The sequence below is a fragment of the Macaca thibetana genome, chromosome 8, assembly GCF_024542745.1.
Source record: "Macaca thibetana thibetana isolate TM-01 chromosome 8, ASM2454274v1, whole genome shotgun sequence".
Taxonomy (NCBI): domain Eukaryota; kingdom Metazoa; phylum Chordata; class Mammalia; order Primates; family Cercopithecidae; genus Macaca; species Macaca thibetana.
Window position 1 is genome coordinate 42,909,776 of NC_065585.1, and position 16,326 is coordinate 42,926,101.

General features: G+C 40.8%; 3 protein-coding genes across 12 annotated transcripts in view; 2 read left to right on the forward strand and 1 right to left on the reverse strand.

The window, feature by feature from the left end:
- Positions 1-3,456, forward strand: part of UBR5 (ubiquitin protein ligase E3 component n-recognin 5) — a 154,533-nt gene extending 151,077 nt beyond the window's left edge. For all 6 annotated transcript variants that reach the window (XM_050800627.1, XM_050800626.1, XM_050800629.1 and 3 more), the window contains exon 59: positions 2,285-3,456. In XM_050800627.1, coding sequence (XP_050656584.1) covers positions 2,285-2,497 — 213 coding nt within the window. In that variant the 3' untranslated portion in view covers positions 2,498-3,456. The remainder of the gene's footprint in view (positions 1-2,284) is intronic.
- BAALC (BAALC binder of MAP3K1 and KLF4) overlaps positions 1-16,326 on the reverse strand; it is a 1,274,875-nt gene that overhangs the window by 994,639 nt on the left and 263,910 nt on the right. The gene's annotated exons all lie outside the window — the stretch shown is intronic.
- RRM2B (ribonucleotide reductase regulatory TP53 inducible subunit M2B) overlaps positions 13,285-16,326 on the forward strand; it is a 36,929-nt gene continuing 33,887 nt past the window's right edge. The window contains 2 exon segments of the mRNA XM_050800705.1: positions 13,285-13,494; positions 13,496-13,549. Of these exon segments, the coding sequence (XP_050656662.1) occupies positions 13,285-13,494; positions 13,496-13,549 (264 nt within the window).

Below are 16,326 nucleotides of genomic sequence, written 5' to 3' on the forward strand. Positions count from 1 at the left end.
CATCCTGCCCATTCATCTTGAAAGGCAGTATGCTGCTGACTTTCTTGTAGAAATCTGAAGGACATTCCTTATGTAAAAAACCTTGGAAGATCCTTTCTATACTCGTACTCTTCATGGTTCCTGGAACGTTTCCAGCCTTAGTTGTCTAACCAGCCTTAGTTCTAAACTACACCACTCATGGAAATATTTTAAAATGATCAGATTTCTAGATATATCCTTTATTTTATTTGAATAAGGGGGAAGTGGTTACTTGTGCAGGAAAGAAAAAACTTGCAGATTCCCAGTTACCTTCATACAGGCAAGAGTTTATTTTGGAGGTGGTGGAGGGAAGGAGGGGAACTCATCTTTACATGGCTCTTAAGTGTATTCTAATATTTCTCTGCTATGGTGAGATAGGTTTGTTCAGCAGTCCGAACTGCCACCCAGTTCATTTCTCAGCTTTTAGCCACCCTGGTAATTTTGACTTAGTTTGTTCACCAGGTAGGTTTGATATAATTGGTCAGCATTTGACTTCCCCAGTCTTGTGGCTGTTAAAGTTCCCACTAGTGCCATATACCATAACTGTCCCTGTTGGTTTCAGGATCACCTAAATAGCTTAAGTTCTGCCACCTTTAGTCAGTCTTTAGATTCAGGGCACCTTGTTTCCTTAAGACAAGGGCCATATCAAGTCTGTAAGAACCACCAAAAACAGAAATAGAAATGATTGGCTATCCGGTATAAGTTCTAAGTTATCTGTTTTAATCTATTCCCAAGTTTTAATTTTCTGCCGTTTTTAAACCAGTATTTCCTCAGTCCAGTCAGCCAACTTAAATCTCATGAGTTTCTGCCTTCTACTGAAAGAAAAATTTGCTAATGACTCAATCTTAGCAAAAAGAAAACCTTCTATGAAGACCTCAGAATTTCCTGTCAACAGCTTTAATTTGTGAACCTTAAACTCTTATTGAAAATCTGTGTTTAGGGTGTAAGCAATATATCATGGTATCTTCCTCCCCCTTACCCTTCTCCTCTTTTTGGGAAGTCATCCTTCACATATTGTTGGTTTCATCCTGATGCATCTAGAGGACATAAGAATGGGGTTTCTGAAACAGTTCTCCCATGAATTAATTAGTCCTGCAAATTATAGGTTTCCAGAGTTACTGGGTAACGCTACAGTTTATTTCCCTCTTGGAGTGTATAATTCACTAGTAAAAGTATTTCTCTTCTTCCAACTTCTTGGAGATCCAGCAGTGAGGTCATCTACCCTGGTTAACCACATTCATCCTTGAAGAAACACTTTACATTAAGCTTGTTTCTTATCTATGAAATGAGTGGTTTGGATCAGCTTCATCTCCAGAGTACCAGTTTTCTATTTCTTTTCAGATTTTATAGATCCTGATACTTAGGTTTTCTCTTTTTTTTCTGTCCCTTTATATAGAATTCTAGATGAGCTTTCCCATGCAACTGTGCTTCAGGAAATCATAAGTTTGTTTAGGTTTCCTAGTCATTCTAGGAAGTTGGATATACTTCATTGTTAAATTGTGCGTTTTAAAATGATTAGATTTAAAAAAAAGCTTTTCCTTAAGAGAGAGAGACACATGCATATGTATGTATGAAGGGATGGATTGATGAGGAATGTTACATGTTCAGTGAAATATTTCAGGGAGGCGTATCCTTGGTTAAGTTAAAAAGCGTAAGTTAACATTTACTGAGCATCATTTACACTGTGTTGCACAAAGTTTTATTATAGATATATAACTTAGTGTTAACATGGCTTATTGCATGAATTTTGATGCATAGATGTTCCCCAATAATTACTATTATAAAATGATTCCGTATCACAGTGTAGCAGTAAATACTTTTTTTGCTTTATTATTTGCTTTATTATTTACATTATTTTGCTCCTTAATGCAAAATAACTTTTTAAGATAACCTGTGTGAGTTTTGAACCTAAGACCATATCTTTTGTTTGGTAGCCTTTTTTCCACTAATAGACAGTTTATGGAATTTAGCTGCAAGAAAGGCTCTTAGAAACCATTTAGTCCAACAGCCTCATGTTACAGATGAAAAGACTGAGGCTCTGTAACAGAAAGTCACCTTTTTTTCCTCTACTCTGGACTTACTTCCTTGGGGAAAAAAAAAACAACAAAAACCTGTCTTGAGGTATGAATGATCCCTTTCCTTTTTAGTATAAGAAAATATATTTAAAACCCAATTCAAAATAATATCTCCTTTCATAACAATAGGGCTTTGTGTATATATTGCCAGAGTTAAGAGTTAAATATTAACCTGTTAAATTCCTGTTTAGGTTTACTTTTGGACATCAAGCCCATCATTGCCAGCCAGTGAAGAAGGATTCCAGCCTATGCCCTCAATCACAATAAGACCACCAGATGACCAACATCTTCCTACTGCAAATACTTGCATTTCTCGACTTTACGTCCCACTCTATTCCTCTAAACAGATTCTCAAACAGAAATTGTTACTCGCCATTAAGACCAAGAATTTTGGTTTTGTGTAGAGTATAAAAAGTGTGTATTGCTGTGTAATATTACTAGCGAATTTTGTAGATTTTTTCCATTTGTCTATAAAAGTTTATGGAAGTTAATGCTGTCATACCCCCCTGGTGGTACCTTAAAGAGATAAAATGCAGACATTCCTTTCTCAGTTTATAGCTTAAAGGCCTGAGGAGCACTAGCAACATTTGGCTATATTGGTTTGCTAGTCACCAACTTCTGGGTCTAACCCCAGCCAAAGATGACAGCAGAACAACATAATTTACACTGTGATTTATCTTTTTGCTGAGGGGGAAAAAATGTAAATGTTCTGAAAATTCACTGCTGCCTTTGTGGAAACTGTTTCAGCAAAGGTTCTTGTATAGAGGGAATAGGGAATTTCAAAATAAAAAATTAAGTATGTTCTGTGTTTTCATTTTAACTTTTTTTATGGTGTTTAATTTGTGGTTGGCTGCAACTGTGTATCATGTATATGGAACTTGTAAAAAAGTTCGACATTCAGATCTTAAGAGATGAAATCACTTTTACCTACAAAAACCACTTTTATTGCGGTTTGACTGCATTGAGCTCTAGGATATTAAATGATATCACTAATATTTTGCATGTAATTTGCTCATTTGAGTGAGGGCACTTTTTTTGTACATATGATGGGGCCAATGCACAATACTTTTATCACAATCAACTTTTTCTTTGTATCCCTATTTCAACGAGCAGTCAGTCAAGAGGTTACTGCACTTCAGTTCTAACTAGACATTTGTACTAAGGTATTTCAGTTATGTAAACTCAGCCTGGGCACTTTCTGATAACTGTAAAATGTTTTATAAGATCATGATTATTGAAGATACATTTTGGAAAATTTTAAATGTTCGTGAGCAGCTTAACTACTTTTGTATCTAGCCTTTTTTAAGTATCTTGTTACATTTACTTTTTTAAATAAAGAAATTACAGAAGAAATGTCAAGTAACATTGAAGAAACAATAGTTTTTATTTATGTAGTTGTACATTTTTAAACTAAGGGCAATACACTGACATGGTTATGTGCATAAAAATTTTGATTTAAAGAACTGGAAGTTTATATACACCTGGACTATAAGAAACAGAAGAAAATCAGTCCACATTTTACAGTTAGCAGAGAATCCTAAATGGCACTGGCCTGGCCACCTTTTCTTTTTACAAATGGGGGAAGTGAAGTGTGACCCCTTACTTGGTATAGGAAGTTAACTTACATCTAATAACTGACAGGTTTTTTTTTTTGATGACCCATTAATTATGTAGCCTAGGATTAATATCCCAAAATTACTCTGGTTTAAGTAGCTTTATTCAGTGGCATAATAACACTGTTTTCTTCACTAAGTCTTCAGTGAAGTGACTTAAAACAGTCACTTTACATATTAAAAATGAGGAGAGCAATTCTCTGGAATCTCTCAGTTCCTTTGTAGGACTTCCGGCCTTGAGGATAGTCTTCATGTTCAAAGGCACTATGCTTTTATTATATAACTTCCTTCAGAAGACTGAACCACATGATATTCTCAGCCCTGTTAACACTAAAAATATTTAAAGCTGAATGATAGTAGTGACTCATTGTATTACTTAAAACTTATATAACACGCTGTATTAGATGTGTGTAAATTAGCCAAAGGTTATTTTACAAAGTGAGACATTGGTTTTTATGTCTAAATGCTATTTCTGAATAAATGAAATAGTAATTAGATCAAGAGCTGATTAGCATCAATGTGTTTGAAAGATATAAAACTTATATATCACCTTAACCTCTGTATGCACATGATGGGATTGATAAAATATTAAATGAGAACAAACTAGGTATGATTAGGACATTTGAAACCCTAATTGTGAATTTATTTTTAATAGTTACTGAAATGAAAATATTTAAAATAATGCACAATGTCTTAAGTCTTCCTAAATCAAGATTTTGGTTAAAAAATACTTTTAGTAATATTAAAAACAGATTTTTTTTTTAAGTAAATCATAAAATGGTTCTAAATGTAAAATAAAGACATGTAAAGTTCTCTTTTGACTGTGTCTGTTTATATCAACCTATATAAGTATGCATAAACATAGATTATTTAAACACCATTTGAATTGAAAAACAATAGGAATGTATTTAAAAGTGTGTATCTTGGATTAAAGTATCTTCTGTTTCTCTAAAAAATACATGAGAAAGAGACTATTTATGATCCCTCAACGGAGGAATGGAGACACTAAAACAATTTACACAGCTAATTAGTGCTAAAGTGAGGTACAACTTAAAGTTGGAAATAACAAAGTTCTCTTTTGGTCTTGTTTAGTGTTTAAATCTAACAATTGAAAACAAATTTAGGAAGAGAAGACCAAGGATGAACTTTACTGAGTGTTTTCAGAGTTTGCTACTACTATTTTTTTCCCTAAATCATCTGAATACCAAGACTACCCAGAATAATGGATAACTGGGGCAGACTTGAGAGGGTATTTTAAAGGAATGATTTCACTAGTAGCTGCCCCCAAACAACATCCCTCCCATAAAGCTACTATTTTTACATGTTTAAAGGTAGTCAGCAATTCCTATATTTAAACTCAAGTTGAGATAATCCCTTGAGGCAGTAGTTTCCATGCGTCTGTAGTAAGATTCAGTTGTAGAGTCTGTTAATGCAGATTCTTAAGCATTCCTCATCCTCTTGCCTCCTTTCTGATTCAGTAAGTCTTCGGTAGAGGCCAGTCATAGTAACCTCAAAATATAGGCACTGAAGTCCAAGTACAGTGATTAGAAGGAGAGGGTTTAATTCTTAAGAGTTTTTGATCATCAGGTTCCTGCTTTAACTCAGACCAGAAATAGCGAAATTAAGATCAAGGAAGCTAGAAAACATTAAAAAACACAACAGAATTAAGCCATTTAATGTCCCAGGTGATTGCAAATTTCATAAGGTATGCCATCAGGCCAGAAATCTTCGTTCAGATTATCCCAGGTGATTGTGAAACACTGCCCAAAGAATATTTCCTTTCTATTTACAAATATAAATTTGTAATTTATATTTGTATAATATAAATTATATATTCAAAATAAAAAATTAAGTATGTTCTGTGTTTTCATTTTAACTTTTTTTATGGTGTTTAATTTGTGGTTGGCTGCAACTGTGTATCATGTATATGGAACTTGTAAAAAAGTTCGACATTCAGATCTTAAGAGATGAAATCACTTTTACCTACAAAAACCACTTTTATTGCGGTTTGCCAGAGTTACCTTTTCCTCTACTCTAGGTTCCTTTAGTGTAGGAACTGCATCTCAATTACCTTTTCCTCTACTCTAAGTTCCTTTAGTGTAGGAACTGCATCTCAATTACCTTTTCCTCTACTCTAGGTTCCTTTAGTGTAGGAACTGCATCTCAATTACCTTTTCCTCTACTCTCTAGGTTCCTTTAGTGTAGGAACTGCATCTCAATTACCTTTTCCTCTACTCTAGGCTCCTTTAGTGTAGGAACTGCATCTCAATTACCTTTTCCTCTACTCTAGGTTCCTTTAGTGTAGGAACTCCATCTCAATTACCGTTTACTCTAAGTTCCTTTAGTGTAGGAACTGCATCTCAATTACCTTTTCCTCTATTCTAGGTTCCTTTACTGTAGGAACTCCATCTCAATTACCTTTTCCTCTCCAGTGCCCAGTAGAATGTTAAAATTCATTCAATGGATTCAAATGACCAACTTCAATGCAATTTAGGAACATACTGTTGTAACTTGTTGATTTTATCTCACCTGGAACTCTGCACCTTTGAAGTGTTGTCTTATTATCCAACTCTTATGACCCAAAACTCCTGTCTTTCCAATGCTCTCACACTTATGAGTAAAAGAAAATTGCCTCACTTCTTTTTTTCTGCATTTAGCCTAGACATATTAGCAACTTATTGTGAAATAGTTAAGAGGGAAAATGTTCTTTGTACTGAACTTGAAATTTTTTAGAAAAAATATATATTGCTTGCTAATTCTTTTGCAAAAACTGCTTTACTTACTATTAATGTGAAGGGTTGCTAAGTATGGCTTTCAGGTTGTCACAATTGGATCAGATCTACGGCTGAGCCCATCAGTTCTGAACCACATAACTAGAAACCCCCAATTGGATTTCATGAGAATCATGATCTTGACATGTCCAAACAACTCACTGTCTTCCTACTAAGACTTCATTGGCAAAAGGCACTGCTAACTGCCTAGTCTCTGGATTAGAAACTTGTAGTCATTGACAGGCACAGTGGCTCATGCCTGTAATCCCAGCACTTCGGGAGGCTGAGGCAAGCAGATCACCTGAGGTCGGGAGTTCGAGACCAGCCTGACCAACATGGAGAAATCTCGTCTCTACTAAAGATACAAAAATTAGCCGGGCATGGTGGCACATGCCTGTAATCCCAGCTACTTGAGAGGCTGAGGCAGGACAATTGCTTGAACTCAGGAGGCGGAGGTTGCAGTGAGCTGAGATCGTGCCATTACACTCCAGCCTGGGCAACAAGAACAAAACTACATCTCAAAAAAAAAAAAAAAAAAGAAGAAGAAAAAAAGAAACTTATAGTCATCCTAGAATCCTCCCTCTACCCTAAAGTCCATATCCAACCACTGATCAAGTCATCTTGAGTACATTTACTTAACTCACATGCACGGATTCTTCTTGCATTCCTCACTACCACTGCCTTATTTCAAGCTTGCTTTATCCTGCACTTGGCCTATTCCAATTAGCTCTAAACCAACCTAACTCCAAAATTCTCACCTTCCTTCACACTGGAGGCCTTCCTGAATTATAAAAGAATGGCTCATTAAATATAGACCTGTTTAGTGGTTTTCAAACTAGGGTTCAGGATCTGCCAATTTTCCACAAGCATCTTATTTTGATTCTTAACATATATGCAGTATCTTGAATTACCTGGTTAACCATTTATGATGGCACTTATGTCAAATAGACAAAAATTTAAAGAATGGAATTTAATATGTAAATGACACATTTGTTCCTTATGAAAGGCAACTGATAAAAAGAGTTATAGAAAAAGTTATCTATCCCATGGCTAGGATGCAAAAAAACATGCTTCATTAATGGTCACTATAAAATTCACACTGATGCAATATAGTTTTAGCAAAGCAACATCATCATTCATTGCTTTTGGTTGCAAACTGGAATTTTATCATTTCTATAGTCTTGTTTGTATTTAATTTATAAATCTACTTTTAGTTGTGTAAAGCTCCAAGAATAAGGAGTTTGTTACTGGCCTTAGGTTTGTACATACTTAAGTAACAATACATATATAGTTTAAGTCAGTATCAAAGTGGCTGTGTTGGCCAGGCGCGGTGGCTCAAGCCTGTAATCCCAGCACTTTGGGAGGCCGAGACGGGCGGATCACAAGGTCAGGAGATCGAGACCATCCTGGCTAACACGGTGAAACACCGTCTCTACTAAAAACATACAAAAAACTAGCCGGGCGAGGTGGCGGGCGCCTGTAGTCCCAGCTACGTGGGAGGCTGAGGCAGGAGAATGGCGTGAACCTGGGAGGCGGAGCTTGCAGTGAGCTGAGATCCGGCCACTGCACTCTAGCCTGGGTGACAAAGCAAGACTCCGTCTCAAAAAAAAAAAACAAAAAACAAAAAAAAAACAAAGTGGCTGTGAAAATTTTTTTATTTAAAAGGGGTTGAGGCCAGGCACGGTGGCTCACACCTGTAATTCCAGCACTTTGGGAGGCCAGGGGAGGCCCATCACTTGAGGTCAGGAATTTGAGACCAGCCTGGTCAACATGGTGAAAACCCATCTCTACAAAAATTAGCTGGACATAGTGGCGCGTGCCTATAGTCTCAGCTACTCAGAGGCTGAGGCAGGAGAACCCCTTGAATCTGGGAGGCGGAGATGGCAGTGAGCTGAGATCACGCTACTGCACTCCAGTCTGGGCGACAGAGTCGAGACTCTGTCTCAAAAAAAAAAAAAAAAAAAAAAAAAAAAAAAAAAAGGTGTGGGTGTTGAGACATCAAGCTTGAGAAATGGGTCACCGGGCGGATCACAAGGTCAAGGGATCAAAACGACCCTTGCTAACATGGTGAAACCCTGTCTCTACTAAAAATACAAAAAATTAGCCAGACGTGGTAGTGCGTGCCTCTAATCCCAGCTACGCAGGAGGCTGAGGCAGGAGAAACGCTTGAATCCAGAAGGCGGAGGTTGTAGTAAGCTGAGATTGTGCCACTGCACTCCAGCCGGGCGCCCAAGCAAGACTCCGTCTCAAACAAACAAACAAAAGTTAGTATTGATGGCCCATATGCAAAGGGAAGTGCATTAGACATCACCTTTTAATGGGAGGTGTATCCAAGTTCTGGAACAGCATATGGTACCAGAAATAGTGTATGGCCATTTTTGGAAAATAAAACATGCCATAAAGTCCATATGAAGATGCAGAATCCTCTTACTCCTTGAGATCTTTCAGTTGCACACGTTATTGTTTTCATTTGCTCTCCCAATAACTTTGAACATCCTGGGGGAAACTCATCCAGACTACACTATTCTAAATACTGTTGTGTGTTTTTGCTATGTTATTTAAGAATATAGCCACAGAAATTGAGAGAAACTAAGTATGGGAGCAAATGACTTGTTAGACATAATGAAATTTGTAAGATGTATTATGTATAAATAAATAATTATGCTGTGAGGCACGTTAAAAATAGGATGAACGGAACATATGTGTATTGAACATACACAAAAATAATGGAACACATGAGAGTTCCATTTTTAGATTAAAAGGGCTGGAAAGACCAAGTAAATCTTTTTTTTTTTTTTTGAGATGGAGTTTCGCTCTTGTTGCCCAGGCTGGAGTGCAGTGGCGCAATCGTGGCTCATCACAACTTCCGCCTCCCAGGTTCAAGCAATTCTCCTGCCTCAGCCTCCCGAGTAGCTGGGATTACAGGCTTGCACCACCACGCCCAGCTAATTTTATATTTTTAGTAGAGACGGGGTTTCTCCACGTTGGCCAGGCTGGTCTTGAACTCCTGACCTCAGGTGATCCGCCAGCTTCGGCCTCCCAAAGTGCTGGGATTACAGGCGTGAGCCACTGTGCCCAGCCCCCAGTAAATCTTAAATATCCATAAGGGAATGATCATGTTACTGCCAGATTGACAACTACGTTATCCCTAAATCAGCCACTCACTGGTGAGATCCACTCTGGCCCCACACGTGCTCTGTCCAAGAAACACAGATACCATCCATAACTGCTCATTAGGTTTATTATAACTGGTTATAAATCCAGTTATAGCTGGAGTCAGGTTCCAGCAGTTCTCCAAAAGAAAAATGTGTGCTGGCTCCACCTTCTACCTGCTGAGCACTCTTGCTCATCCTCACTATGGTCCTCATAGTGACCATATGGTCCTTCCACCAGCAAGGAAGGCTGATGCATCAAACAGTACATGAACATTAAGATTCAGACGGTATAATCCTTCCACTCTCTCCCCTTCCCACATCCTAACCAAAATATGTTAGTCCCCTCAATCTCTTTCCCCTTGCTGTTATGTTTTAAAATGATTTAATAGGGTACAGCTTGTATGCTTGTTTGGCACAGAACTGACACCCGTTTTGTGAAGTGGCAGCTAAGAAGACTGGCTGACGGAAAGCCCAAGGAAGGAGGCAAGATCGAGAACAACAATCCTATTAATTTGAAAGTGGCAGGGCAGAATGGGTCTGTGGTGCAGTTTAAGATTAAAAGGCATATTCCAGCTGGGCGCAGTAGCTCACACTTGTAATCCCAGCACTTTGGGAGGCCAAAGCGGGCGGATCACTTGAGGTCGGGAGTTCAACATCAGCCTGACCAACATGGTGAAACTCCGTTTCTACTAAAAAAATACAAAAATTAGCTGGGTGTGGTGGCAGGCGCCTGTAATCCCAGCTACTTGGGAAGCTGAGGCAGGAGAATCACTTGAACCCGGGAGGCAGAGGCTGCGGTGAGCCAAGATCCCGCCACTGCACTCCAGCCTGGGTGACAGAATGAGACTCCATCTTTAAAAAAAAAAAAAAAAGGCATATACTGCTTAGTAAATTAATGAAAGCCTATTGTGAACAGGGTTAGGCAATGAGGCTGATCAGATTCTAGACTTCATGTGCAACCAATCAATGAAATAGACACACCTGTAAAGTTGGAGAGGGAGGCTAAAGATACAATTAATGTGTTCCAAGGACAGGAAGTCTTGACTGAAAAAGGAGTCTGCTACTTTAATACAGAACTCTGTTCTTAGGTACCAAGAATGCATTTTCATTTAGAAAACTGCAATTTGGTTCCACCACACCCTGACTACTATAATTTTCTCTATCCTTTCATTTTCCTCTTCCCCATTACTTTATTGTATGTAAAGTATATATTAGTTACAATGTAACTATGTAAACAATTAAATGTGTAACTACAAGATCTCTAGGAGTAAGAGAATTCTACATCTTCATATAGTCTTTATGGCATATTGTATACGCCATAGTTATAATGCATAAAAGTGTATTGCATTTTTTAACCAAATGGCCAGTGTTATCTTTTGATCCACATCAAATGAAGACAGGATGGGGGAAGAAATATGGTTTTGTGAAGAATCCCTTCTCCATTAGTGCCAGGCTCATTGAGGTCTTATCTTTATATTCGTTATTTTGCTCCATTTTAACAACAACAACAAAAAACAACCCACACATAAAACAAACAAAACACCATAACAGTTTTTGCCTATCTTCTTCAGTTGAAGAATTGTAATGTATTTCGTTTACGACTGCAAAGCCAAGGACATTTTTTTTGTTTTGTTTTGTTTTTTGAGACGGAGTTTCGCTCTTGACATCAAAGGCAGGAGTGCAATGGCGCGATCTAAGCTCACTGCAACCTCTGCCTCCCGGATTCAAGCGACTCTCCTGCCTCAGCCTCTCAAGTAGCTGGAATTATAGGCATGCGCCACCACGACCGGCTAATTTTTGTATTTTTAGTAGAGATGGGGTTTTGCCATGTTGGTCAGGCTGGTCTCGAACTCCTGGTCTCGAGTTCCATGACCCTCTGGGATGGCCTGACTTGTACGTGGAAGCTACCATTACATCAAGGTAATTTCCCACCCCATAAGTGTTTTAACAAGTAATATATTATTAAATTCACACAACAACCTTATGAGGAAGGGATTATTATTCTTACCCTATAGATGAGAAAGCTGAGTCTCAGAGAGGTTGACCCAAGGTAGCATGGCTAACAAGTGAGGGAACTAGAATGCAGGCCCACGATGATTCTTTTTCACCAAACTCATTCATGTTTGTATCATGAATGCCTAAACATGATGCCCGACACACAATATTGTTTGATGACATTAAGTGAATGAATCTGATTATTTGCCAAGTGGCCTATAGTAAATTGAGACTCAGTTGCTTAGTAGAATCTATGTGGCTATTAAAGTTCACAGATGAAAAAAATTTCACTCAGCATTTGACCCCAGTAGTTGCTTTAAGAAGGACTGTCTACCCCCACTCTATGGCAGGTTTGAGAAAGAGCTTTCGGCATTTTCAACGCTTACAGTGAGATCTTGATCCTATTTACCATCCTTCAGCCATCCACAAAACAGGTGCATGCTGTTCGGGTCACGGCAAGATCCCGTCAGTCTTTCAGCTTCAAACTACTTAAATCTCTCTTCCATTTTATTTTTGTTAGACCAAACTATTTTTTTTCAAAAAAAATTTTTTTTTCAAAATGTTTTCCTGACTTTAGTAACTTGTCCCTCTCCCCCTCACTCACCCGCATTGACACACACACTTTCCCCCAGCCACTTCCCCTTTTCGGTTGTTTACGCACAAAACCAGCCAGCCCTTTCCCTACCGAAGTGTTTGGCGGTGTAGCTGCCCAGTCCCTGGCGCTTCACACAGCAACAGCGCGTTCTCTTGGCCTCCCGCAGTGTCTCAGGACAGTCCGGGCTAGCGCAAAGCACCGTGTTCCTGGTGCACCACGAGGGTGAGCTCGGGAATCTCGAGCCGACCTGCAAGACACCTGCCGCACCAGGTGGCTAGAACCCGGGGAGGGCGAGGCGAGGTGGGACCGCGCGGGGTGGGCAGGGAGCCGACTCCCTCACGGGGCCGGCAGTAAAAAGAGACCGCGAGGGCTCTAGGCGATCTCCTCAGGAGTGGGCGCCCGGAGGGGGCGAGCGGAGGAGGCGGGACCGATGCGGTGAGGTGGGGCCAGCTGGAGTAGGCTGGGCCGTCCAGAGCCGGCGGCGTCCCTCAGGGGAAAGCCGGGCGACTGGGCGGTGCAATAGAGTAAGGCGGGGCCAGCGGAGGCAGGGAGATTTCCTTAGGCCGCAGGCGGGGAAGTGGGGCTGGCCGGGATAGGCGGAGCCCCGAGGCAGGGGAGGCGGGGCCTGCCGAGACTGGGAGAATCCCTAAGGCCGCAGGCTGGGAGGCAGGGCGGGCAGAGACGGGGAGGATCCCTTAGGCCGCAGGTTGGGGAAGCGGGTCGGCCCAGGCGAGAAGATTCCCTTAGGCCGCAGGCGGGGAGGCGGGGCTGGCCGAGGTTAGGCGGAGCCCCGAGGTGGGGGAGGCGGGGCCAGGCCGGCGCTGGGAGAGTCACTCGATGGACCGGCGAGAAAGCAGGGCCGGCGCGGCGGGGCGGGGCCGGCCGGGTCCCTAGCGCTGGGGGCGGGGCGGACCCAGCGGACCAGCGGACCACCTGCGGCCTGTGGTAGTTGGAGGTAGCCTGCTTAGCTCAGTTCCTTCAGCGCCTGTAGCTTCGGCGGAGTCTGCGCGATGGGTGACCCGGAAAGGCCGGAAGCGGCCGGGCTGGATCTGGATGAGGTAAATGTTGCTGTCGCTTCTTCCCCCTCCCCGCAGACACGCCAGCCCGTTAGATTGCAAGTTGCAGGACCGCTGTAGGAAATGTTATTCGTCGCGGTCAGGACAGGCCTGTCCGCCCTCCCTCGCCGCAGCCTGGTTTCGTAGTTGCGAGCGCCGAGGAGGCCGTCCCCGGGGAGGGCGGAGGAAGGAGCTGACTTTGGGTTTGCGTCCCGCTCCGCTGCTCTGCCCCGGAGCCAGCCAAGGACGACGCTTGGAGGCCTCAGGCCGGGGTGAGACTTACCCCTGCGTTTATCCGCCTCACGCTCTCCCACCCTCCTTCCCTGTTTTGGAGCCCTGGCTAGGAAAACTGAGGCAAGGAACGAGGACTGTGGCGGCTCTGCTGGAGAGGTGCATACCATTTGGGATGGAGAACGGGTGTGGAAATTGACACAGGTGGATGGGGTGAAGATGACACGTAGAAGGGGATACGAATTCCTCATGACCTCCTCCCAATGAAAAAATCAGGGTAGGAGGCCGGTTTTGCTCTGGCCCGGCTCCTTAACTAACTGAATCTTGGGGTCACTTTCTTCCTTTATACAATGGAAGTGATACTTCACAGAGAATTAAGGAAAATGCTTTATGCAAAGTGCCACGAAAGTTGTAAGTGCTTTTAAGCCCAAGTTGTTCATCCTGTCCACAGATCTTATGCTGATAAAAGTACCTAAAATAAACCAGAATTTGTTAGACTCTAGGATTGTATGGTAGTTTAAACTGTTGCTGTATAATTTTCAAGCTGTCATTTTGCAAATACTTCTAAGTCGTTTGTGAACAAGAGAAATGCTTTTTGTACTACTGGAACCTGTTGCTGTGGTGCCTTTGTTTTAATACTGTGAAGATTTGGAGGAAACAAACGTTTCCACCCCCAAGAGATTCATGCTTGGCCCTACATTTCTTTAGAAAGTTGTAGATTCCAGGTTTGGGATTTTATTTTATTTGACTTGATTTTTGTAAGCATTTAGTAACTAACTGTAAATACCCCTCAAGCATTTTCTTCCTGTTTTTAAACAAATGCGTTTAGTACCAACTTCCTTACTCAAAGGGGAAAATTCAGACTTTGCTGTTTATGCTAATGACACCAGCAGTGATTCAGGCTTAACACCTGGATATTAAACTTTATTTATTACTCCTATCTCGATACAGACCCGCAAAGACAGACAGAATTTTAGATTCAGAATGAATTTTAGTGGTCCAAAAGTTTTTAACTTGAGATGCTGGGATGCCTGAAGCACTTTGTTTTTCTAGATGCCAGAGTGCATACATGATAGGAGACCTACATCAGAGTGACTTGGAGTATTTTGTAAAAAATGTAAATTGCTGGACCCACACCCCAAACATAATGAATCAAAATCTTTTGAGATCTGCATTTTTAACAAGTACTTCAGCTGATCCTGGTACACATATTAAAACAAAAACAAAAACCCCCCACTGTCTTAAAGAGTCCATAGGTAGACTAGAAGGGGCTTTATAAGTCTGAAGTGGTATGTAGATTTTCTATGTGCAGATGTTAATCTTCTGAGAAAGGGGTCCATAGTTTTTGTCAGTTTCTCAGAGTTAACTATTGCTAATCTAATTCGTAGTCTATTTTCAAGATAAAGTTTAGGCCAGAAAACATTAAATGGCATGCCCAGGACTCAGTAGTGGAGCTAAATTTAAAACCAAGTTCTTGCACCTGGGCCAGTATCCCATTTGTTCTGTCAGATTTTGTGGGATGAAAATGATACTTACAAGTAGTGTATGACTATGACAACATGCAGATATTTTACAGATGTAGAAGAGACATAAAGGCAAAGAAACAGAAGTGGTAGAATTGGGGCTGGATGAGAGGTAAGAGCCTGGTATGATGCCAGCCTAGACTGGGGCATCATAGATGCTTGCTGGGGAATCTTGACCTAAATTGTTGTCCTGACATGCCCAGGCATATCTCCCAACTGGATGACCAGAAACTGAGTCAGTCAGAAACTGAAAGTACCATTCTGGAAAAGACAGTAGAATGTCACTAAGGAATGCCTACTGCTAAACTTTATTTCAAATTCTCATCGCTTCACACCTGTGCAGCTACAATAATTTTGTTGTTTCTCTATCTCCTATATTACCTGCCATTCAATCCTAATTACCATTGCCAAGTTAATCCTTCATTAGAACAGTGCCTCTGTGTTACTGACCCTGTACCCCCCAAAAAACTCCCAAAAGGGGCGCAGTTCCTACCAAAAAGCCTGGCCAACACCTTAGGCTGGTGAAGTCTTGTTGAAGCTGCTTTTTTCATGCTAACTGCCACATCTTTATTCAAGTCCTCATTTCCATCTTTGAAATTGGTTCGTTAGTTGCTTGCAAAATCTAGTTTTGTATCAATTAATCCTATACGTGGGTTTCTGATTAGTCTTCCTAATGCAACCTCTATTCATGTTAATTCCCATTCAGAAACTCTCCATGACTATTTGTTCCCCCAAATCTGTGGGGTACAGATTTTCAAACTGTACCCTGCAGTGAACGCCAGCAAATGGGGGCAAATGGGGAGAATTGGAGTATGAGCCTTCCAGACCTCTAAGTGTTTGAAGATCTTTGGCCATAAAATTGATTCCTAACTTCTTAGTCTGATTTATCTTAAAAGTCTGGATCCTTTGCTTTAGCCAAATCACATCATTCCTACTTTTGCTTTTCCTTGTCCTGCATCCATTTCAGTCTGTTTTAATCTCAGCTGGCTCCTCTTCTTTCATCTGCCCTTTAAATATCAGCATTCTCTAAAGCTGTATCCTCAGTTGTCTTGCTACTCTGTATGTTCTCTCTGGATAATCACATCCATTCCCTTGGCAGCCACTAATGGGATCTCCATCACTCCTGTTCTGCAGTGTTATATTTTTAACTGCTTACTGGACATCTTGAAACTGAATTCATTATATTTTTCCTTTCTTTCCTTTTTTTTTTTTTTTTTTTTTTTTTGAGCCAGAGTCTCACTCTGTTGCCAGGCTGGAGTGCAGTGGCACCATCTCGCCTCACTGCAACCTCTGCC